At 47.8% G+C, this 25,716-nt stretch overlaps 1 protein-coding gene across 1 annotated transcript; it reads left to right on the top strand.

Annotated features, from left to right (window-relative positions):
• Positions 1–574: 574 nt before the first annotated feature.
• On the top strand, positions 575–25,602 carry SLC9A3R1 (SLC9A3 regulator 1). Its single transcript, XM_044005201.1, has 6 exons — positions 575–1,253; positions 17,124–17,285; positions 18,995–19,148; positions 22,868–22,908; positions 24,328–24,414; positions 24,814–25,602. The coding sequence occupies exons 1-6, from the start codon at positions 813–815 to the stop codon at positions 25,003–25,005; spliced, it is 1,077 nt and encodes a 358-aa protein (XP_043861136.1). The 5' UTR covers positions 575–812; the 3' UTR covers positions 25,006–25,602.
• The last annotated feature ends 114 nt before the right edge of the window (positions 25,603–25,716 follow it).

The following is a 25,716-nucleotide window of genomic DNA, read 5'->3' as shown; positions in this document are numbered from 1 at the left end:
TAAACATCTTTAGGGAGGAAGAGGTGGGTGGGTAGGCTGGCTAGGCCGTGTGTCCTTTGTACTAAAGTTTTCTGCGACTTCTCTGTCCCTGGAAGGGAAATCGAATTCTCCGTACAGGCAGCCTCCCGTGTCACAGTACTAATTTCATCATGTGGTACAAATTGCACCCAAGTCCAAACCCGAGCGCCCCTTTCCTGAGAGGTTTCCGCCTCTTCCCTAGCTGAAGGTGCGCTGCAATAGCCCCTAGCATTCGAAACCATTAATCAGGGACCAGGAACCAGGATTCCCAGAGCCGGAACCCAGCTGATGCAGATACATCAGCGCAACTAAGGGGACCCAGCAGGGATTCCTTCCCTCAAACTCCAGATGCCACACCTTCCACCCCAGCCTAATTGAAGCTTTGTCATGCACCTCTAGCGCGTTTTCCTTCGCCCGCACAGAGTGCCTATTAGCAACCCCCCGCCCCTTCCACGTCCCCATTGGCTCGCTTTGTTCAACCAGCTAAAGCACCCCCCCCCACCCCCTCCGCCGGTTCCTAATTGGGCCTGAGCGGCCCCTCCCCCGGGATAAGGGGCCGTGACAGGTTCTGGGACGCTCAGACACCGTACGGAACTGTCATTGGTCCCTTCGCTTTACTTCGGAACTTAGAGGAGTTCGCAGCGGCCCCTTCCCAGACACCTACACCCTCCTCCTGGGCCGGGGATTCCTTGCTGTGTTTCATCTCGGATCCCCGCCTTCTAAGGCAGGGGGGTGTGGGAGGGGGTGATCGGTGAACCGGCCCCATCGGCAACCCCGAGCAGCCTCGGAGCAAGATGAGCGCAGACGGGGACTCCGGGAACCCCCTGCCCCGGCTCTGTAACTTGGAGAAGGGGCCGAATGGCTACGGCTTCCACCTCCACGGCGAGAAGGGCAAAGTGGGACAGTTTATCCGGCTCGTGGAGCCAGACTCGCCGGCCGAAAAGGCGGGACTGCTGGCCGGGGACCGGTTGGTGGAGGTGAACGGCGAGAACGTGGAGCAGGAGAGTCACCAGCAGGTGGTGAGCCGTATCCGAGCCGCGCTCAACTCCGTGCGCCTGCTGGTGGTCGATCCGGAGGCCGACGAGCGCCTGCAGAAGCTAGGCATCCAGGTGCGGGAAGAACTACTGCGCGGCCCGCCCGCCCCGCAGAAGGCCGCGGAGCAGCAGGCGGACGGCGAGCAGCCGCAGCCAGAGGCGCCCGGGGAGTCGCGGGAAGAGCAGAGTCAGCCGCAACAGGTAACTGATTCCTCTCTGGGCCGGGATTCGAAGCGGGCAGAGGGAGGGAGTTGCAGGGAGGCACCCGGGTGTCCTCGGAGCCCAGCGGCGGGCTGCAGTCCCGAACTTGCTGCCCTTTCGTTCTGAAGCCAGAGCCCGCGACATGGAAGCTGTTTCCGCCTGCCGCGGGCCCAGCCGACGCGTGTCCCTCATACAAATTGTCCCTTCCTGTCTCCCCTCACCCCCACCCTGGACGCGTCCCTGCCACGCTGAGGCTGACTGCCTGCCGCCTCTCTCCTGGGAGCTCGGAGGGAGGTGTATGGCATCGACCCCTTTTGACGCCTACAACTTCATCCGCTGGCCCACTCCCCATCTGTTCTTTAAGAGGCACCACCCCGCCTAGTTGCAACTAAAAGAGTGGAGGGGTTGGAACCCTGTTTTCTCCAGGGAGCAGTGTGTGTGTGTGTGTGTGTGTGTGTGTGTGTGTGTGTGTGTGTGTGTGTGTGTGTGTGTGTGTGTGTGTGTGTGTGTGTGTGTGTGTGGAGACAGCCTCCTCGCCACAGCCACAGGTGGGAGGGAACTGGAGCTCACGGATGCCCGGAGTGTCCAGCAGAGACTGCAAAGAGTGAATTACTGGAATGTCCAAACTCTTCTTCCCTCCCTCCTATGGGAGCCACAGCCATGTGTGCGTGTGCGGGTGTGTGTGTGTGTGTGTGTGTGTGTGTGTGTGTGTGTGTGTTTAGAGCGGAGAGAGGGGGAGAATGTGGAAAAGACGAGGATATTGGGAAACTTTTTTTGAAACCTCTAGCAGGGAGTAGGGAGAACATAACTTGTGTATCATTAACCTCAGTCGGGTTGGACTTCATCCCTCCCAAAGTGTGATGTGGCTTCTAAGAAAGAAGGAACAAACCCCACTGCCTTGGGGCAGGGGGGTGAGGGGAGGTTGGAACAGGGCAGAGGCCAAAGATGGGGGTGGGGAGGAGGAGAAAAGAAGTGAGTCTCAGGGGTGGTGATACTGCCACCCAAGAGGATTTATGAGTCTCAGGAATGTGAGAAGTAAGCATAAGCCTTTATCTGGGAAGCTGAGGGAAAAGAGACTCGAGGGGACCTGGTGAAGGGAGAGTGGAGGATTTCCCTGGGCAAACAAGCTGGGATAATTTGCTGCTTTTTCCATGTTTGGTGTTTCCCCAAATGATCCCAACTTGGATCAGCTGGTGGAGGATGGGGGTTGGAGAAATAGAGTTGTTGTTCTGAGTTCCTGTCCCCAGAGATTATGGGAGATTTTAAAGAGTCGGGAAGGGGTGGGTCCCTGGCCTTGCTGAATTCCAGGGACTCGGTATTGGTGCCCAGGCTGGGAGGAACAGAACCTGGGTCCTCAACACTTGGTGTCTCAGAAAATTGGACTGTTAACTTTCGACCAGATGGCTTCCTGCTGGCTAATGTGGACAGGGTTGGCACTGGAGAGAGATTAGGCAGAGTTTAGAGTGGAGGCAGGGTGGAGAGGGCCAACTGGTTTGGTAGAAGTTAGATCACCAGGAACCCTTTCCTAGATTTAGCTGGATGCTGAAAACACCATCCTCCACCTCCACTGTGCTCTAACTTCCTGTCTGTGCCAGGTTGGCTCTCATGAAGGTACATGTGCAGGGAAGGGAGGGCAGGAGCTTCCTGGCAGGAGGGAGACTCAAGTGGCTGCCCTGAGGTGAGTCAGGGAACAGGTAACCTCTAGTCCACACCTAGAGCTCACTGTCTTGAGATTTATGCTGAGGGTATCAATTAGTCATTTTATATTAAGTGAACTTTAGTCTTTATTTCCCTTTCCCCAACCTCCCTGTTCTCTAGATTTTTCTCCTGAGAGCTTGACACACTTTTTTGTGTGTGTGTGTGAGGCAATTGGGGTCAAGTGACTTGCCCAGGGTCACACAGCTAGTAAGTGTTAAGTGTCTGAGGTCAGATTTGAACTCAGGTACTCCTGACTCCAAGACTGGTGCTCTATCCGCTGTGCCACCTAGCTGCCTCTTTCCTGAGAGCTTGAAGGGAGAAGCTGAGGATCTTGAAGTAGCTCATTCCTTTTTGGTAAAAGAGAAGGAAGGGGCAGCCCTGGAGTCAGGAGTACCTGAGTTCAAATCCGGCCTTAGACACTTAACACTTACTAGCTGTGTGACCCTGGGCAAGTCACTTGACCCCAATTGCCTCACTAAAAAAAAAAAAAAGAGAGAGAAGGAAAAGTGGCAGCTAGGTAGCGCAGTGGATAAAGCACCGGCCCTGGATTCAGGAGGACCTGAGTTCAAATCTGGCCTCAGACACTTGACACTTACTAGCTGTGTGACCCTGGGCAAGTCACTTAACCCCAATTGCCTCACCAAAACAAAAGAGAAGAAAGGCCTCGAACTCAAGTGGCTCCCCAAAACTTGCCCCTTCCCCTCATTCGAGAGAGTTTGGACTTCCTTCTTTCAGTTGTTCAGCCTCCCACAGCTTCTGTCTAGGGAAATTCGAATTTAGCTTTAGCTCCCCAGGGGGGCAAAAGGGTAGGTTTCCAGAGGCCTGTTGGAGAGCCTGCACTGGCTTGCACTTCTCCCAGGGAAGGGAGCTACAGCTGCCGGAGCCAGGTAACCTGGGCTCACGGGGATTTAACACATCTGTGTTATGCTCAGTTGGCCTTTTTAATTGAACTGCTTATACTTCCCACTTTGATCTTGGTGCAGTGGGGTGAGATGCAGGCAGTCTCTCCACACTTAAGGAGCTGATGACCTAATTAATTTCCATCTGACACTAGGGATACAAAGTGAAAAAAAACTCAGAAAGAGCCCTTGTCCTCAAGGAGTTTTAAATTCTGGTGTTCACAGCTAGTTAAGTGGCCAAGCCAGATCATCTGACTGCAAATACAGTATATAAGCTTTTTAAGGGCAGGGAACATTTTGGGCTTTTGTTTGTGTTTCTACTACTTTAATATGTGCAACTGGGTGGCTTCATGGATAGAGAGTGCCAGGCCTGGAGTCAGGAAGACTCAAACTCCTGAGTTCAAATCTGGCCTTGGACATTACTATCGTGTGACCCTGGGCAAGTCCCTTCACCCTGTTTGCCTCAGTTTGCTCATCTGTCAAATGAGCTGGGGAACAAAATGGCAAACCACTCCATTATCTTTGCCAAGGAAACTCCAAATGGACTCACAAAGAGTTGGGACAAGACTGAAACCACTGAACAACAATGAAATGCCTTAATAAATATCTATTGAAATTGAGTTGACTGGGTCCCCAGTACCCCGTGCCCTGTGTGATCAATAATAAATAATTGTCCTGTCCCCTGGAGGGAAAGAAGTCCCTAAAAGAGAGGAGTACTGCCTTGGAAAGATTGTCCAACCCTGAGGGGGAAGAATAGTGATCTCTCACTGCCAGCCCCACCAGTGATCATGGCTCAAATTTATATGTATATTATCTCATCTGATCCTCACTGCAGTACTTACTCAAAGCTGTGGAATATCAGAGGTTTCCTAGTCCAGTCCCATCAATTTTACAAATGAAAAGATTTGTGCTGAAGAAGTGATTTGGCCAAGGTCACAAGCTAATAAGTGAACCCCACCCCAAGGTCCTCTGGCTCCAAGTTCATTGCTCTTTCCACTGTGCCATTGGCCTCTATCTAGAGTATACAATATTATACCCACTTCACAGATGAGGAAACCGAATTTCAGTAAGGTGCCTCTAGGTGATACAAATATTACCCCCATTTAACAGAAAGGGAAACTGAGTCACAGGACAGTACCTCTAAGTAATAGAAATATACCCTCATTTTACTGATGGGTCTCAGGTTACATACCTTGCCCAAAGTACTCAGCTAGTAAGTTGTTAGTCCAAGCCAGAATTCAACCCAAGTCTACTGACTCAAAAAGTGTTCTTTTCACTGACCCTGATCTAGGGGGTAGGGAGAAGATGGCTATTCCAGTTAGAAATCAGGTAGTAGGTAAGCTGGGCACAGATTGATTAGACTTCTTCAAGGTGTTGTGGGGTGGGGTTTTTTGTTTTTGTTCTCTTTTCCTGAGGAAAAGAAATTCATGTTGACCTCTGTTGGGGCACTGAACAGATTAAAATAGGGATCAGGGTTAAGTTGCCATGATTATGGCCTTCTCTTGAGTCAGAGGTTCTGGTAATTTTTTGCCAGAACAATCTATCCTCTGGTTCTTGGCTGTTATTTACAGCCTGTGAATTTTCCAATGGATTGGTAGCTCTGCAGAGAACCCAGTGTCCTTTGTTAAGTCATTGGAGATAAGGTGTGCATTCCTTATCTGAAAGCTTGGTATGTGGAGGTGGAGGTGGGGTAGGGAGGGCCCAAGGCTTCCTCCTTCATCCTCCACCACCCCCCTTCCTTCCCCCAAGGATAGAGGTGAGTGTGCCCTTTCTCTGCACTCTGTGAGGAGTATGCTAAGAAAATTTGTTGTTCAAATTCAAAAGACTTTTACTAGATTCCAATTATGTAAGGGATCCCAAAGATTATATATGACACAGGTATGTTACAGGCTGGACATCGGACACGGTCCCTACCTGCAATGAGCTCATAATCTAGTTAGGGGTTTGTGAAGGGGACACAGAACTACTAGTAACTGATACAAAATGATGGTGTTTAACATGTGAGAGAAAGACCCAAGCTCTTGTCAGACTTACAAGTCTTTTGCAGAAATTAATCAGAGTATTGATTCAAATAACAAGTTGTCCTGAAATGCTCCTGGTTTCTCCCAATTTGGGGACTTAGGATGGGGGTAGTAGCTTCATCTCGAAGAACTTTTTTCCCCAAGACAGATTTTTCTAGCCATCCTTCACTTTAGGTCCATTCCAGGAAAACAACACTCAAAAAAAAATTCAAGTGATTTGAACTAAATCCAATAACATTGGATTTGGAGTCTAAAAAACCTGGATTTGAATCTTCACTATACTATAGTACACCTATGTGGCTTGACTTGGGAGTTAGAAAGACTCTAGTCCTGCCTCATATACTTACTAGATGTATGACCTTGGGGAAGTCACTTAACCACCCTTCCCCTTGACTTTTTTCATGTTAAAATGATGATTAAGAATAGGATCTCTCTTTATGGAGTTATTTATTGAGGAGATAATATATGTAAAGGGCTTTGCAAAAAGCATCATTGAATATGTGCTTTTTAAAATTATTTTTTATGCCACATCTGTGTCCTTGAAGAACTTTTTTTTGCAGGGGTGAGGCAATTGGGGTTAAGTGACTTGCCCAGAGTCACACAGCCAGTAAGTGTCAAGTATCTGAGGCTGGATTTGAACTCAGGTCCTCCTGAATCCAGGGCTGGTGCTCTATCCACTGGGCCGCCTAGCTGCCCCACAAGTTCTTACTATATCTGTTATCTTCTTACTATCTATCAAAGGTTGCTTAACCTTTCTAGGTTTCAATTTTCCCCTTGAGGGAGAATCTTTTAAGATCTGAATCAATCTTTAAGATCAGAATTTTCAAGTAGATATCCAGTTTTATGTAACCTTCTTTGGCATTTATGTCCTCTGTAGTATGCAATAGGGTAGATTCTCTGCTAAGATGTTCTCAGCAGGATACTCCCTCAGGTATATAGACAACAAAGCCAGGAGAAGTCAGAGGCCTAGAGGGTGTGTGTGTGTGTGTGTGTGTGTGTGTGTGTGTGTGTGTGTGTGTGTGTGTGTGTGTGTGTGTATAGGGTGTTGGGAGGGTTTGGGGGGCGTGCCTGTAATACATAGCTTTGCATTTACATGATGGGATGGACCAACCAGGGTGCCCACTGACAGATTTCCCCTTGCTTTTTCTCTGGGAAAAGCTCTAGCTGACCCTTTTTGGGACCTGTGGTATGGCCACCTCCTAGAAGGTGAATTAATGAGCCCTCCTTTTTGAGCCCTAGGATCTAAGCCCCACTATCAGACCTGCGAGCTGAGAACACCTACACAAAGCAGGCTATGTACTGTACAGTACCCATTGTCCTGTCCTCCCACCCCCCAGGCCAGGCCACTGGTCAATGTCCAGAGGTTCAGGCTCCCCTTGCCCTTGGAAAAATACAGTGTCTATTAATTTTCCCCCACAGATCATAGTTAGCCTGATCTATGGGGGCTTGGGCAGAATGGGTAGCAGGGCACTCCTGGCCACTGGCCCAGAGATCAGGGCGCCAGCCGCAATGCCAGGCTTGTCTTTGGCATTGCTGAATATTCTCTTTGGCTATCTTTGTGTCCACAGAATTCACAATGGATGTAGCCAAAGGGGAAAACACTATGGAAGGTTATAGGATTGTCAGTTTAAAGCAACCTCCACTGCCAAAATCAGTTATGAGGTTCATTAAGGGGGCTATTTAAGCTGTTTGTCTCCACCCAGAGTGGATCCCTAAGAAGGGCTAGGCAGCTGAACAAGTGAGTGACCTTCCTGTGCTCATTAGAACCCACTAAACTCCTGTTACTAGCAGAATTGAGTCTGGTGAGGTCTGGGGGAAGGAGGGACTTGTGGGGCAGTGCCTGCTGGGGCAGCCATGCTGGAGCCTTAGGTTGACTTCGAGCCAGGTACCAATTCACCCCATCCCAGGCTTTCCCTGCCCCAGCCCTTAAACCTGAGCTCTAAATGTTTCACTGTAGTTCCCAGGGCTAGAGCAAGGGAACAAGCTTGTTAGCTAAACAGGTCTTATTCCTGGGCAGGCAACCAGGGATGTTAAAAGGAACTGGCCACAGATTTACCTCCTGGGCCCCAATTAGTGCCTTCTTCACCATTCCCAGCCCATTGGGCTTGGGGGGAAGTGAACTTTCCGTTGAACAAACACAAAGTAGAAGTCATAGCCTCCTTCCTAGGAAACTTTACTGAGTGCTGTAATCTGGGCTGGAGGAGAGACTCAGAACTGTCTTCAGCAGGGGATGGGAGGCCAGTTGAAGTTTCCTTGGGGAGGGAGCTGAGGGGTGGGCATGGGAGGGATGTAGTTTGCTTAGTGAAGGGTTGGGTTCTGCCCACTTCCTAGGACGATGTGACCTGTGCCCAGATTGGGTTACACAGATTGTTTGAACTTTGCCTCCATGGTTGGGAGGAGGGAGAACTGCAGTGCTTAGAGTCCAGTGACCTGATGTTCTAAGTTGATGCTCGGCTTGGTTGGGGGAAGGTGCTCTACCCTACTTAGGGCCCCTTCCTTTTTTTTTGTTGTTTTTTTTTTTAACTTTTTCATTAAAAAAAATTCTGTTTTATTTTCATTCTGAATTTTTCCCCTTTTTTACCTCCCCCTCTCCCACCCATTGAGAGCCAAGGAAAACAACAAAAAAACCCGTTACATACATATATGCATATATACCCACATACACATATGTCCACTAATGCCAAATACATGCATGTGTGTATACATATATACACATATAGTTATAATCACCTTGATTAGCCTTTTCCATAGACTCCACACAAGTCTAGTTATTTCCTTCTACTTCCCCCTAAACTAGGGGAGGTGCATAGCAGGAGACCAAACTGGGCCGCCATATGCTTTTTTAATGTCTTGGCTCCTGTGTGGCCTGGGTCCCAGGAATCTCTGGGAGCCAAGCTGTTTTGCTCACAGGCTTGATATTTTTCCCCCCTCCTGGGGCTGCTGAGATCCCTGGGACTGTGCCTGGCAGGCCACCCTGCTGGGGCCAGATTTTCTTGTATCAGAGTCACTGTAGTAGCAGAGCCAGCCCTTGTTTGCATAAATAAGCAGGTAGCCTGGCTGGGAGAAAGGGGGATGGGAAGGCCTTAGCTTAAGTCCTTCATACTTTTTACCATAAAACTTCCTTGTCTCCCCTTCCCCCCCCATCCCTTCCCCCATCCCTTCTCCCTAGCAGCTGGCACTGAGGACCAAAAACCTGAAGCAGATCTTTAACCTTCTGGAGTGGCACCCCCCTTCTCCCTGGCTGCCTTCCTGTCTCTATAGCACCCATCACCATGACATCAACAGCTGGGGGAGGGGTCAGTGCTACACAGACAAGAGAATGGGGCAGGTCATTCTCCCCACCCCTGCTTGGCAGCACTCTGAGTGGGGAGCAGAGAGCAATCATGGGCCTAGTCCTCAGGGACTTTCACAGACGGATTAGGGTATCACCTTTCCCAGGCTTTCCAGGTGGCTGTCGATGGGGCCTATTGAATTCCCCCGAGAGCAGTTGCCTTGCTCTCAGGGCCCAGTTTGGGAGGAGGTCTGGTGGTGGTGGTGATGATGACAGCTACTTCCAGGGTGGGGATGGATTCCAGGGTGATTGACCTCTGGCATAAGATGATGGCATTTGGGACCGGCCCAGAAAATTAAGGGAAGATCCTAGGAAGAAGCTGACAATAAAGGGGCCATATCTTAGGGTCAGATAGGAAACAAAGGTCATCTTTGCCCAACCCAGTTATTCCATTTGCTAATTTGGGCATGTCAACCTCCCTCTGGGTTGTGTGTGCTGCTTTTCACCTAGGTCAGTCCCTCAAAGCTAAGGAATGGGGGGGCGGGGCTCTTGTTCTCAGGTCCTTAGCGGTGTGACAAGGCTACCATCTTCATCCTTTAGAGCCCCTGCGCAGTAGGCAACACTTGCTTTAAGAGTGCCATTCATGGGGGCAGCTAGATGGTGTAGTGGATAAAGCACCGATCCTGGATTCAGGAGGACCTGAGTTCAAATCCGGCCTCAGATACTTGACACTAGCTATGTGACCCTGGGCAAGTCACTTAGCCCTCATTGCCCTGCAAAAAGAAAAAAAAGAGTGCTACTCATGGCAGTGTCATTTGGCGGAAGCTCTGCCCCCAAGCCCTCTACCCCCATCCACCTCTGTTCTGTTTCCAAGAGGTCAGACAAGGCTTCAGGTGACCTTACAGACCCCTTGGAAAGAATATCTCCTGCTAACAACCTCAGCCCTAGTATAGAATGGACCTTATGTTGACTCAGTGACCCTGGAAAAGACATCACCATGGTAACTGGGAAGGGGTGAAAGGACAAGGGGAAACAAGAGGGGCGGGACTTCTCCCCTCCCCTTGCGTGGATAGAAAGCCAAGTTTAAAAGAACCCTACCCTTGGGAGCACTGGAAGGTAGGACCTGGGCCACTTCCTGTGGGTACCTAAATGTCTTAGAAAAACCACCAATGGCTTCCGGAGTCTTGTTAGCTATATCTTGGCCCAGTAACCCAGCCTAACTAGCCTTTCCTAATCCTCAGGCCTAGAGAGGGCATCCTGCAGAGGAGCATTGGGCCCTCACTGACACAACTAATCCAAGACTATTTACCCAGAAAGAGAGCAGCAGGGGCCTGGCCTCATGATGCTGTTCTCTCTCTGCCTTGGGAAGAGTCTCTCTCTCTTTTTTTCTTCCCTTTCTTAAAGCACTAAGTGGGCAGAGGGGCAAACAAAACCACTCCTTCCCCATGGTCCTGGATCAGGCCGTGTGAGCCTCTCTAGACTGTATACTATTCCCTTTCAAAAGAGGACCTGTGAGAGAAGCTGTACAGAATAGAGACTGTTGAAAGGAAGGGGAGCCTGAGTTGGGTGTGGCCTGTGTAGTACTGACAGGTTGGGGTGGAAGGCACCCTCCGGAAGAGCTCAGCACCCTTCCCAAGCTGGCCTCCAGCTTCCAAGCCACTTTCCAGGTGGAAGACCTAAAACCCAAGAGTGTTCACTGACTGCCTCGTTATTTACTGTGCAGTCTTCACCTCTGAGGTTCTGGTCATTGTAATTCAGACAGCGACAGCTTCCATTATATACCCTAGTTGAGTACTCCGGAAGGAAGGCTGTGGGTTTCATCAGTCCCCAAGATGCCTCCTGTGCAAAGAAAGCTGTAGCCACAGCAGGGTGGGGGTGGGGGTGGGGAGAGAGAGAACTGAACCCTAGTGTCTGTCCCTCCCTTCTTACTGACTCTGAAGCTGAGTCATTTGGCTCTGTGGCCCTCAGTTTCCCCAGAGAAACTGCCAGAGCAGGGATGAGCGACCTTAGCATTTGGTGAATGTTTTTCTTTCTACCCTAAACTGTCTACATGTTGTACTTTGGGCTTTGTAGTTTGCAGACCCCAGAATAATAGGGACACTGGTGCAGAGGCGCCGCCTCCCCCCCCCCATTTATCCTGTTGCTTCTTCTTCTGGGCAATGGGGGTTAAGTGACTTGCCCAGGGTAACAAAGCTAGTAAGTGTTAGTGTCTGAGAGGCCAGATTTGAACTCAGGTACTCCTGAATCCAGGGCCACTACACCATCCACTGTACTATCTAGCTGCCCCTCCTGTTGCTTTCTTAGCATGGGTTCCAGGGGTGGGCAGCTTAGAGTGGAGGAAGTTTTGCTTTGGGTCTGGCTGGGATAGAAAGCTGAGCTGAGCTGATCCTGGCAGCAACTTGTCAGACCTGTTTCCTCTCACCTTGGCATTTCCAGAGAGGAGGGTGAGACTTGCAGCTTTGTGAAGGGATTAGTACTGTGGGGAGAATAGAACCTCATCCCCAGAATAAGGAGGGGGGGGAAACAGATGTGAAGTTTTGGGGGGCATAGAAAGGGCATTGATTTGAAGCCACAGGGAGATGGATTCAGGGGAGAGAAGGTAGGATTCATTCTGAACTATGCTGGGAGTGGAGTAACTCCACCTGTTGTGGAGGCAAGAGGGGGAAGAGAAAATTCAGGGTGGCCCAAGTGGGAGGTAACATTACTTGTTGGGTCTGCTAATCCCAACCTCATCCATAGCAGAGAGGCTTGGGTAAGTTAGGAGGCAGGAAAGGTGCACCTGCGACACCCCCTCCGTTACCTACTGCCCACGCTCAGCCTTTGGACTTGAAAGAACAATCAAGGCTAGCCAAGCCCAGATGTAGGTGGTTGGCATTTGGAATCTAAAAGAAATACAGGCAAGGTGCTCAACTCCTTTCCTGTCTTGGCTCCCATCCCTCCCATACACCCCAGCAGCTAGCTCTGTCCCTGCATACTCTAGAATGATCAATACAGACTGGGTCTGGGGAGAGGAGGGGTGAGGGGTGGGGGGCTTGGTGGCAAGGGGAGGGAAGTATGTTTAAGCTGGAGTGGGGAGGAAGAGGAAGGAACACAAGAGATAGTTGGTAAATTTAGAAGCTTCTGTCAGAACCTGGTACCTTTTCTTGTGATGCAAGCGGCAGCTGGGCCTGAGGGGAGTGGAGGTGGGCCCTTTGCCAAAGGAAACCCCAGAGTTTGTCGGCTGAGCCATTTAATCACCATGGGACTTGCAAGTTAGGGCAGGAAGTCTGGCTGCAACTTAGGTCCTCCCTTCCCTCCTTGAGTTAGCCACTCCCAACCTGACTTGGGGTACCTATTCTTGAAGGTTTCCTTTGGGGGGACCATCTCTCCTACTCTCATACCCACATTAGTAACACACACCTGGAAAGTCATCGCCACCATCACTGTCCAAGGACTGGGAATGTTAAAAGTTAGACCATGTTTTTCTTAGTTATTAGTCCCTTGCTTAGAGCCCCAAAGTGAATCTTTAAGGGTCTTGATTGTCTAAGTTGCTGAGAGATGGAGAAGGACTGAGGTAGGTGGGTCATCTTACTTTATCTATATCTCAACTCCCAAGGAAAAAAAAAGTAGCAGTTTGGAAGTTAAACTTTCAACTTGGACTGGGGATAGAACTACAGAATGTCCATGGGTGAAGGCACTTTAGAGCCACTCATGGATGCAGTGATAGACTTGGAGTCAGGAAGACCTAGTTCAAACCCTGCTTCAGGTATTTACAAGTGTGATCCTGGGTAAGTCATCTTAACTTCTTGGTGCCTCAGTTTCCTTATCTGTAAAACTAGGGGGTTGGCTTGGGCCTCTTGAGACCCTTTCCAACTCTAAATCTATGAGCCAATTATTTAGTTCACCGTCTTCATTTTACAGGGAAACTGAGGCATAGAGAGGTATTATAGTTAAAAGTTCCATGTAAAGACCATTTTCCTTGGGATTCCAACTGATATTTTGACCAAACAATGTTACAATAATAGATCGTGCATTTCTTTTTCAAATTTGTAAGCTCTAATTTAGTCCAATTTCTTAGGATTCACCCCAGAGATGAACCTTTTGCAACACTCCCCCTCTGCCCCATGGGTGTACCCAGATATTGTCCTGTCTAAGGAGATATTAAATCTGATGGTCTGAACGTGGTTCATGTTAGATTGAGCTTTCTCAAGGGAGGGAGACACCGGCTGCCCTTCTCATGGAAAAGCTGAGTGATTGCAAGTGACAGACACACAAACACAAAAGTTCTTACCCAGAAACATGGAATCTGAGGGTCCAAGTGTGGTTTGGATGTCTGGCCTAGCTTTTGGAGAGGGAGGGCTTGCCTAGGCTGCCTGTTGATGTCGCCTGCAAAAGCGAGAGAAAAGAAACCTAAAAGGGAGGTTTCTACCTACCGGTTTTGTGTAACAAGAGGAAAGAGGAATTTGCCATACCCTGCAATGTTGGGTGCCAATTATGTATGTTATGAGGGAAATTTATGGGGGTCTGGGATAGGGGTTCTTAGGAATTTCTCTTTAAAGAATTATACCCTCTACCACATAAATCCAATTAGAATAAAATAATAGTTTGTTTAGGTGCTAGGGAAAGGAAACCAAGAAAGAAGTCCTTGGACTTCTTCTCATGGGGAGAAGGCATGGTACAGAGGCGTGGCTCTCTGAGATACCTTTTTCCTGGAGCAGGAGACAGGTAGATACATTTATAGAGGACCTACAGTGGTCCGATGGGGTGATCATCTGACTGTGGAAAGTTCCCTTATTGGGGGAAGACCATCCCCCCACTGGTGGTGGCTGGGGGAGGTTGGGTGAAGGATGGCTCCAGATCTCTCAAGCCATCTCTGTCTCCCTCATGCCACAAAGGCAGCAGCCACACCTAATCTTATCTCCCTGAGGGTGGGAGAGACTGGAAAGAAGGGTGTCCTGGAGTTAACTCAGTCCAGATCTGGTGCCGCTTATCTCTTTAGGTGTGTCTGTCCTTTGGTTTAGTTTCTCAAGGAGAAGGTTCCTTGATTTCCCCCAGAAAACTTCTGAGGTATCCCAGGCCCATAACAGAACCAACGTCACATGATTTAATGGCAAAGAGAATTAGAACCCAGGTCTCCAATGTTCTTTTCATTAAAACTGAGGGGCCATCTCCAGTTGTCCTGATAAATATCTTGCCACTTGCAGATGGCTCTGGTGGAGAGAATGAAGTTGGTGACATAGCACAGCCCTCCCTCACTTAAATCCAATTCACTGCAAGTCAAGTCATGACATCACCCAGATGTCATGGTCCTCTTCGAGAATGAAGGACAAGCAACAACAAAACCATTATAACCGAGCTGCTTCTCACATTTTTTTTTTTTGTTTGTTTTGGTAAGGCAATTGGGGTTAAGTGACTTGCCCAGGGTCACACAGCTAGTAAGTATTTGAGTGTTTGAGCTAGTGTCTGAGGCCACATTTGAACTCAGGTCCTCCTGAATCCAGGGCCGGTGCTTTATCCACTGTGCCACCTAGCTGCCCCTGCTTCTCACATTTTACCCTTTTGGGTTGAACAGTTGAAAGTTAGAAGAAATCCACAGATGCCGTCATAGGAGTATTATTGTTTTCCAGTTACATGTAAAGATAGTTTTCAACATTTGTTTTCATAAGATTTTTAGTTCCAAATTTTTCTCCCTCCCTTCTGTGCCCCCCTCCCCAAGACAGCAAACAATCTGATATAGGTTATAAAGAGAATCACATTCAACATATTTCTTCATTAGTCATGTTGTGAAAGAAGAATCAGAAAGGGAAAAACCTGAAAAAAAGAAAAAACAAAAAGAAAAGTAGAAACATTATGGTTCAATCTGCATTCAGAATCCAGACAGATACCATTTTTTGTTTTTTTTGTTTTTTTGTTTTTAGTGAGGCAATTGGGGTCAAGTGACTTGCCTAAGGTCACACAGCTAGTGTTAAGTTTGAGGCCGGATTTGAACTCAGGTACTACTGACTCCAGTGCTCTATCCACTGCGCCACCCAGCTGCCCCAAGATACCATTTTTTAAAAATTGTTTTAGTACCCTCATTCCTAAGGCATTCTCAACCTAGGCTTTTGCCCTGGGCCATACCTCCAATACCAATATGTAATGAACATAGCCCTGGCCCACAAACTTCCCCTCATCTAAACATAGCATTCCACTTAGTGACATGAAGAGACTTATCAGGAATAGCAAGTATCTAAGCACTCCTGGGTCCTTCAGCTTCTCTTGAGTCCAAAAGTACATGAGGATGACCAAGCCATCCCCTCTGTACTGGGAACAACATCTACTTTTCTCTCCTGGCTGCAGAGGGAACTGTCTCTTTGGCTGAGCTTTGAGAGGGCCAGAATGTGAGGAGCTGGTGTTGGTAATGATAAGCTTTACTGTAAACACACAGCCCCGATTTCAGTAAACACTATTCACTGTCTACCTTAGTGCTGTGCTCTTCTTGCAAAGACAATGTAGGGCTCAGAGGGCTAAGTACCCATTTCCTTCTTAAAGACTAAATTTGGGCTACATTCTTATCCCTCTCTCTTGGCCTCGATCTAAGGAAGAGCAATATCCTCAAGGCACTCGAACCTAAGAGACTCCCTGCTACTCCCCAGAGTCAGATTAAGAAGTGCTAGGATACCCTATATGATTGCCATGTAGTTTTGTGGTGTTTTTTTTTTTTCAATGCACAAACATCTATTTTCTCTCCTCAGTTCTCCCTTCCCCACCCCCACCCTGGAGAAAAAAAGAAAAACAAAACCCTTGTAGTAAATATGCATAGTTAAGCAAAACAAATTCCTGCATTGGCTGCATCCAAAAGAGAGAGGTCTTATGCCACCCCCAGAGTCCATCACTTCTCTTTCTGGAGGTGGGTAGTGTGCTTGATGTTTGGCTATTGGCATGTAAATTTATGAAGGATCAATGATTTCACCCTCTTCTGGTGGAGGGCACCCTAGCAATCTACCTCAATTTGAGAGATCAATTCTAGGGAGTTGCTTAAGGCTCACAGAGGTTGTGACCTTTCCAGAGTCATATAAGTGTTGGGGCAAGCTTCAAACCTAGACCTTTCTCAGTCTAAACCCAGGACTAAATCCACTGTGCCTATGTTTGGGTTTTTTTTGTTTTGTTTTGTTAGGCAATTGGGCTTAAGTGACTTGCCCAGGGTCACACAGCCAGTAAGTGTTAAGCGTCCGAGGCCAGATTTGAACTCAGGTCCTCCTGACTCCAGGGCCGGTGCTTTATCCACTGCGCCACCGAGCTGCCCCTGTGCCTATGTTTTATATGACTTCACACATAAAATTGATATCATATTGCTTGCCTTCTCAGTGGATGGGGGACAAACTGGAGGGAGGAAGAGAATTTGGAACTAAATTTTAAAAGCTAGAAATAAATAAACCGAGCCACACTGCTTCTATTCCATTAATAACAAAAGCGTAAAATCTCAATTAAAATGAAAAGAGTCATGAATTCTAGGATTACTAGATTGCAAACTTCATGAAGGCAGGTTCCGTGTCTAATCTAAACTTTGTATCCATCCCTAGCCCCAGAGTTCTGAACACAGTAAATGCCTACTGAATGTTTTTCCAATTGAATATAAAAGTTGGATAGGACCTTAAAGATGACTTAGTTCTTCTTCACCTCCTCCCTCCCCCTTCTTATTTTATAGGTAACAAAACTAAGTCCCTGGGAAAGGAAGTTATTTTTCTTTTGTTTGTTTTTTAGTGGGGCAATTGGGGTTAAGTGACTTGCCCAGGGTCACACAGCTAGTAAGTGTTAAGTGTCTGAGGCCGGATTTGAACTCAGGTACTCCTGACTCCAGGGTCGGTGCTCTATCCACTGCGCCACCTAGCTGCCCCTTGCATCCTTTAGATAGAAATAGAAAGCAGGATCTCGGACTGAGGATACAGCCCAGAGTGGGAGTGGGAAGGAGATAGAGGGGATGGAGTAAGATGCTGAAGTTTCTGTCTTTGTTCCTACACAGAGGGAGCTGAGGCCCCGACTTTGTGCTATGAAAAAAGGTCCCAATGGGTATGGTTTCAACCTGCACAGTGACAAGTCTAAACCTGGCCAGTACATCCGTGCTGTGGATCCCAACTCACCAGCAGAGGCTTCAGGGCTCCAGGCCCAGGACCGGATTGTGGAGGTAATATTTCTTCATCTTTTAAGTCTTCTTTTCCTCCAGTTCTCAAGCTCTCTCCCCCTTTCTTTCCACCAACCTGTCCTTACCCAGCTTCTTCCTAAATAGATTATAAGCTTTTTGAGAGCAAGAACTTGTAAACTTGGAAATTAAGGAAACAATCAATATAGGAAAAATTAGGTCTTTAATCGTGGCAGAGGAACTATAGCTCGTGGTATCACAAAGCTCAGAAGCTAGGAATACCCAAAGGTGGGAACAGAGGACAGGGTTTTTATGGGGTAACAGAACAAAAAGGGAACCAAAAGATTGCTCCAGAGTGACATATAGCTACTTAATGTAAATGAACCTTTAACAAAAGAAATAATAGAACTGCTCCGAAGTTAAGTATAGGCGTTACTGACTGAATAGAAACTACTTAATGTAGATGGACCCTTTTTACATAATAACATAAAGTCCTGGGAGGAAGGTGGGGAACTTTGGGAGGGGATCAGTTGCTTGGGAGAAGGTCCATAAGTCCTTCAAGAGTCTGGAAAAGACAAAGACAACCCCAGGCAATTCATTTGTCTGGGAAAGAGGGGACTGGGTGGGGAATCAGTTCTCAGTAAATTTTGTAGTTCTCAAACTGTATTATTCATCTTTGGATCCCTCCACTGCTTTCCCAGCACCTAAGAGGGGGCTCACTAAGTGTTGGTCGAATAAACAAATGGAATCCCCTTCCTGTTACTGGCCTTTACTACCCAGGGTCACCACTCCTGTCTGCAGACAAACTCTGCTTGCTGCTATAGCTTTGTAGTCCTTGATATAACTAAGCTGGACTTTTAGAAGCCATCAGAGGTCCACAGTAACCACTGGGAAGGGCTTATTATAGGCTTCTATGCCCATCTTGATTCCAGGATGACATTTGGGGGCATTATTTTTACAGGAGGAAGGAAAGGGAAACTTTGTCATCTGAGATTACAGGGACACTTGTGAGAAATCTGATGGAAGAAAAGACAGGAATTAACTAATTTATATATATATATATATATATATATATATATATATATACAATTTCACCTGAAGAAATAAGAAGGTGATAGAAGTTCTGAGAGTTAGTAGGAATGTTGTCAGGTCCATTGTAGCTATACCTTTTATCTTTTCTTGTGTGGACCATCTACCCATTTAGCTGGTGTGTGTGTGGGGGGTTGTAACTCTTATCTTTCTTCAGTCAATTGACAAGCATTTCTTTTTTCTTTGTTTTTGTTTTTTTGTGGGGCAATGAGTGTTAAGTGACTTGCCCAAGGTCACACAGCCAGTAAGTGTCAAGTGTCTAAGGTGGGACTTGAACTCAGGTCCTCCTGAATCCAGGGCTGGTGCTTTATCCACTGTGCCACCTAGCTGTCCCTGAGAAGCATTTCTTAAGCCTCTGGTACATACCGGGCACTATGCTAAGCGATGGAGATCAGGGACTCAAAAAACAGTCCATGGTCTCAAAGAGCTCAAAAATCTCTTCCTCTTTCTTCCCACTCTGCCTAATGATGCTCTTTGTCAACACAGGATGCATTGGGTTGGTGAATGGGTTTTGTTGCCAGTTGTGGTAAGGGGCCAGAGGATGGGGATCTGAAGCTTCCTTGGGTTGTAAACTAGCATAGGACAGAGAACATTCCCCACTACTCCCAGCCTGCTATGTTCCAAAGCTCTGGGTCACTCCTCTGCCTCTTTACTTACTCTCACAGGTGAATGGGATCTGTATGGAAGGGAAACAGCATGGGGATGTGGTCGCTGCAATCAAGGCTGGCGGAGATGAGACCAAGCTGCTGGTTGTGGACAAGGAGACAGATGAGTTCTTCAAGAAGTGTAAAGTGATACCATCCCAGGAGCACCTGAGTGGTGAGTTACATAATGAAGGATGAGGGAACAGGCCCCAACTTCAAGGAATGAAACAGTGTTAGTACCTGCAGAGTAAAATGGGGGGGGGGGGAGGCAGCCCTCCCCCTCGCCCTTCCCAGGGGTACCAGGGTTTAGGGGATAGAGGTGGCCAGTTCTTTTTCCCCTTCCTAAGGGTCTTTCTTAGAGCTTCTGGGGCTAGAGCCCCTGGCACTGTATCTTGCTTTTCCTTCCTGAGATGTAGGAAGCTGGCGCAGATAAGGGGAGTTGGCACTGAGACCCTGATGTGGGCAGGACAAAAGGGAGTTGGCAGGGGTACTTTAGCCAAAGGCTAGGAGAGGGAAGGCAGTATGCTGGGCCTGGGGGAGGGGCAGAACTAGACATAAAGAGATGGCCCTTTCTCTACTGGATGGGGGTGGGGAGGGGGAGATAAGAGAACCAGGCTCCCCTCTCTTCTCTCTCTACAACTTCCCCAAGGGCCTTTTGTCATGGACTCTGGGAATGAAAGGGTTAACTCTCTGTTGGTTGGGCCCTACCAATAGGAGGGGCAGGATGGCTTCTCTCCTTCCTCTCCCCTCCCCCAGGTTGTCTTGGTAACTTTAGGCATGCTCTGCCGAGCAGTTGGTTCCCACTTCTGGTCCCCCTGCCCAGATCCTGCCTAGGCAGTGTTGCCATGGCATTAGTCAGGAAGGGGTTAAGTGGACCCTGCTCACTGTCCTGGACCCTGAAGGAGATGGCTTCCTGGGCTTCCAGCCATGCAGAGGGTGTGGCCAGCTTGGACTTTGCCACAGACTAGATCCCCTGGGAGAATTTAGTGTTAGGGGGCAGGTTGGTGGCTTAATAATACAGTCCTGTCACGTGTTCAGAAATACTTGGGGGTGGGGAGGGTGGGGGAGGAGTTATGAAGCTGTATTTCAGCTGACACTAGTATATGCATCTTATCTCTTGACTTTAACCCCGTGGTCTCAGCGAGAACTGGGCCCTGGGAATTCCAGGAATAATAATAATAATAATAATACTTACTAACCTTTTTAGCTTCAAAGTTTGCAAAGTCCTTTACATATGGAGGTGAGGCAGTGTGATAGCATGGATAGAGAGACATCTTCAAAGTTTAAGTCTTACCTCTAACATAAACAGGTTGTGTGTATATGACCCTGGCCTGGTCACTTAACCTCTGTGAAGAGCTGCAGCAGGGAAGGTGCCTGACTGTACAGATAGAGGACAGTTTTCTTATGCCGGTGAAACCAAGGGTTCAAGTCCCTTACCCTTTTGCTTATATGCTATCTTTCTTGATCTTCTCAACAACATTATGAGGTAGGTGCTTACAGATGAGGCTGAAAGGAGCTAGCTGACTTGCTTAGGCTCATACAGTAAGTAGGAGATTTCGGCAAGATTTGAATTCTGGTTTTCCCAACTCTAGGCCTTGCATTATCTACTATGCCACTTTGGTGCCCAGGGAGTTCAGTGGGTAGGAAGTCCTTGAGTAGCCCTTGGATTGAGAGGCTGAGGAGGGGACATAACTGCTAATTAGGCTCCAGTAGGAGCTGTGACTGGCTTGGCAAACTGAAAAGAAAGCAATGCCTGAAAGGTTTCATTTCAATGAGGGTAAGTCATCGAATCCTCACCAGAGAAGGGTGGACTCCATCAACAGTTCTTGCCTCTTCCTTTACATCTCTTAAGTAAGTCTTAAACTGCCTAGACAAACTTCCTAAGGAGAACACTTCATGTTCAGGTATCCCATGAGGACACTAGGGAATTAGAAAGTGACACAGGGTGCATGTACTGAGTAAACATTTCACAGCAACAGAAGCAGGTATGTTTTTGCTACCAGAAACAAATGAGCAGCCCCAACTAGGTGGTTTCCAGTTCATGTCAAAGGTCTTTCAAGGAGCACTGTTGACTTTTATTGATAGTTTACAGAAGACTAGAGAAAATGATGTTTGTAAAAACTGCTTTACAAAGGAATAAATATGACAAACATGGATAACTATAGGGAACAGGTGTTAATTAAGCACCTACTATGTGCCGGGGCACTGTGATAAATTCTTTACAAAAAGTATTGGGAGGTGGGTGCTGTTTTTCCCATTTTACAGTTGAGGAAACAGGGGCAGATTAGTTAAGTGACTTGCCCAGGGTCACACAACCAGTGTCTGAGGCCAGATTTAAACTGGGGCCCTCCTGACTCCAGGCCCGACCCACTACCCACTGTGCCACAAAACAAAATCTCATTACTTTGAAGTGCTAGAAATGAGAATTCAATAACGTTACTTTCAGAAGATTGTCATTTTTATCCATCTTTTCCCTTCAATGACATCTCCCCTTCAGGATTGATAGCTCTGAGCATTAATAGGCAATCTGTACTAGTTTGGTGTTGTAGATTTGACTTGCATTTCTTCTTTTTTGGTGAGGCAATTGGGGTTAAGTGACTTGCCCAGGGTCATACAGCTAGTAAGTGTTAAGTGTCTGAGGTCGGTCTTGAACTCAGGTCCTCCTGAATCCAGGGCCAGTGCTCTATCCACTGCACCACCTAGTTGCCTGACTTGCATTTCTTAATATCTGGTTTTGTCAAATGCTAAAGGTTCTTCTACTGATAGCAACTGTGTTGGCATGTGGTAAAGTTGTAGCAACCGAGCTGTTGTGATGGTATCCAGATGCTTAGGCAACAACTAAGTGATTCACCCACTCAGTTCTAGGCCAGGAATCACCGTGGGCCTGGGGCATCTGGCAAGACTACTCTGAGGCTTTGCCCTACAAATGGATATTGGGGAAATGAGCCTGGAACCTAGTGACACGTGCTAGAACTAAGGACACTAAACCTGATGATCAGTTGTCCCCTGGAATAATCATCTGATAAAGCAGACCCTTGGGTCAGTGTCATTCTCCAGTCTACAATATGTCCCAATACTAATACTTAGTTGGGACCTCATCCCCACTCCAGGGGTCATAAAAATTATTTTTTTTTGGTGGGGCAATGAGGGTTAAGTGACTTGCCCAGGGTCACACAGCTAGTGTCAAGTGTCTGAGGTCAGATTTGAACTCAGGGCTGGTGCTTTATCCACTTTGCCAACTAGCTGCCCCCCAGGGGTCATAAAATTCAATTTTTAAAGGAAAAATTGAGAATTCAGAAGATAATATACCTACATGGGATCACCAAACCCCGTAAGGAACATAATCCTTGTTAACAAAGGGAAAAGAACAGTGACCTTGGTCAGGAGATCCTAGTTTCAGGTACACCTTTCTTAACCCTGTAACCTTTCTTAAATTGCATAATTGCTCAGTGCCTCAGTTTATGGATCTGTAAAATGAAGATCATAATAGTTTTACTACCTCACATGGTTATTATGACTCAAGCACCGAGCAAATCTTAAGGCCTTGGTATAGGTGACACCCACCTCACCCTTCCGTTTCTGCTCTCCCACTCCTCATCCCATCCTTTATATGTCCTAAGACTTTCCCTTCCCAGGCTAGATGCTGCTGAGTCCCCCACTTTTGCTTTGGTGGAAGTCATCATGCTATGGATCAACCTTCCTGAATTTCTAGGCAGGAAATATGGGGTGACAGCTCTTTTCTCTTGCTGAGTCCTGCAGAATGTGAGGGCAATGTCCAATCCTTCACCGCCCACACCCTGAAATATTCCTGCAAAGTTTAGGTCGGTAATGATAATGGCCAAAGCCTTTGAAATCGTCCATATACACAATGTTCTCTCCCCTTTACTCTTACAGGTCGCTTGCCAGAGCCTGTTGCCAATGGAGAGGTAGAGAAGGTAAAGGATGTTTCTTCTGTTGCTTGCTTGAAGTTGCTCCTCTAGTCTTTAACAACCACTTCCTTAATGGTCTAGGACATCTGATGGGGGGCACCAAAGAGAGACAGAGGTGAGAGAGGGAGACAGAAACAGAAGAGAGGAGGGAAGAGAGAGAGAGAAATGACAGAGACAGCTGTCAGGGAGATTGGGAAGAAGGGGTCTAAAGCGTTCCAGCTTTAGAACTCAGAAATGATACGCAACGTAGGTGTCCAGGCTGCTGAAAATCCCATGTCCTGAGTCCTGAGCTCTGACACTTAGTCGTACCCATGCAGACCCTAGCTCAGGGCCAAGCTTATTCGGAAGGAAGGCATGGCTGTAGGTCCCTCAGAGGCCCATCCTCCCTCCCTGCTAGTCACTGGGTGACTGGCCCCCACTCCCTACCATACAGAGGAGACTATTCTTCCCTTGAAGAACAGAGCTTCAGTGTCCAGCCAATGCGCAGCCTCTGCTACTTCCAAGTCTGGGTTGAGAAAACAAAGCCCTCTTCCCCGTAGCCCCTTTCCCCTCCCCCTCCCCCCCTGCCCAGAGGAGGAAAATGAGGAACAGGGGGTTGGGAGGAGACTACAGGGGCTGTCTGCCAGCCGGGGCCCTAAGAGAACCATGGGAGGGGCAGGGAGCCAAGCTGATGCTCCTGGCCAAGAGATCCATGCTGGGGAAGCTGGCCTTTCCCTAAAGAGGGGAGGGATGGTTGTTTTGTAGGGTCCATTCTATCCCTCCATAACCCAGTAAGTGGAGCTAGTAGGGAAGGTGGGGTCAAGGAAACTGGGCATTGTTTCTGAAAAGATACCCCAGGGCAGAAAACTGAGGGTAGGTAGATAGGACAATTTCCCCTCAAACCAGTTCCCCTTGGTGTCCTGGGATCCTACTTCTTGTCTCTGGTTACAGAGATACAGCCGGCTCCACACACTTTACTACCTGAGGCTATTCTTTGTATTCCCCAGTGAGTCAGGCTTAGGGGAGGTTTCCAGGGTCCAGAGATTCAGAAAGCATCATGAACAAGATTTCTCACCAGGCACAAAAAAGTCCCCTAGAATCCCCAGCCTGCAAGAAGTCTATCTCTGCTCTCAAACCCAAGGGTCAGTGGCTAAAAGCCAGAGGGAGGTTGGTGGGACCTGCTATTTTGGCTAAATATTACAGCAGGTTATTTAGTGTTTTTCCCGGGAATTCAAACTGAGTTGCCCATCTGAGGAATAGCAGTCCTCTACTGCAGCTGTGGTGGACTTGGAGTATTAGTGATTCGGGTTCTGGGGTGGGTATGGCTATTTGCTACACTGCCTCATCTTCGGCTGACCTTTCTGTCTGCTCTGATGTTGAACAGTGTACAAATTCTTTCCCTCTCTGATCATGCTCACATATAGCCTTTTTATTCTCTTATGACAGGAGAGCAGTGCCACCTGGACTGAAGCAGTGTGTGAGAGCCCCAAACCAGCATCATCAAGATCTACGCTTAGTGAAGCCAGTGATGAGGTAGGCTTGGGCCCAGGGGCTGAGATATGGTGGATGGCCTTCTCAGAGATAAATCTCTCTTCCAGTTGGAACTCATTGGAAACCAAGTGGGAAGGGGAAGGTACTGAGTTAAAGAGACTTAGAGGTAGCATAAAGACTAGTGAGTGACAACAACCCAGGCCTCTTGCTTCTGAGCCTTTGGGGTTTGAACATTCGGCACACCAGCCTGCAACTAGTCACACATTGAGTTGTTTTGTGTGACCCAGGTCCCAGGGCCATTGGTTGGAAACTACACTAAGAGATTGGGATCTTCCTCAAACCCCCCTCTCCAGACTAGAAGGAAAGTTGGGCAGTCGGGGGAGAGGAATAGGATCCTGTGGGTGGTGATGTACTATTTACTTTGCCCATTTCCTTTGTCAGATGAATTCTCAAGACAGTCCCAAGGAACAAGATTCCACTCCACCCTCTTCTACATCTTCCTCCTCTGACCCCATTTTGGACTTCAACATCTCCCTGGCAGTAGCCAAAGAGAGGGCTCACCAGAAACGAGGCAGCAAACGCGCACCACAGATGGACTGGAGCAAGAAAAATGAACTCTTTAGCAATCTCTAAGCATCTGTATTGACATCCTCCTTCCTCCCTTCCCACCAAACTACCCTGGAGAGTGGGGAGGAGGTTGGGGGTGAGGAGACTGAACCGTGCCCCTTGCTCTTCCTTCCCTTTCCTCTTCTCCACTCACCCCAAATCAAAGTACAAATCAGCACCAGCATCTGATTTTCCTAGACACCCATGTTCTTTCTAAAGCCCAGAGAGCATGTTTTCCTATTATGTTCTAATGAGAAGACACCTTTCCCCAAATCCCTTCCTCTTAGGGCCCTAAGGAGGGTATACTTCTTAGCTACATTCTCCCTTACCCCCTGCCAGCTGGAGGACTGTGAGACGATTTCGTAGGATAGATTTTTTTTTTCCAATTCATTTTTTTCATGCCATCCTAACAGAACACCGTCCAGAGCCTGGGAATGGCTGAATGAGAAGCCTTAAGGACAGAAACCACAGCTCAGGGATGGGCAGGGTCTTTTCCCTAAAAGCTACAAATCAGGGTGTTTGGGGTTTGTTTTGGGGGGAGGGGTGGGAAATGTGTTTCAGTGTCGTAAGTTTAGAAGGATTTTTTGTGTGTGTGCTATGATTAACATGATTTTTCCCAGTTCCTGTGTTGGAAGAAGTTGCTTGTTTTGTCATGAACTTGTTTAACCCTACTCTAAGACTACTTATACTGCCCTGGGCTTTGGGGGGCAAGAGATGTAAGGAGCCTTTGAACCTAAT

The sequence above is a fragment of the Dromiciops gliroides genome, chromosome 4 (genome assembly GCF_019393635.1).
Source record: "Dromiciops gliroides isolate mDroGli1 chromosome 4, mDroGli1.pri, whole genome shotgun sequence".
NCBI classification, from domain to species: Eukaryota; Metazoa; Chordata; class Mammalia; order Microbiotheria; family Microbiotheriidae; genus Dromiciops; species Dromiciops gliroides.
This window is presented reverse-complemented; position numbering and strand designations above follow the sequence as displayed.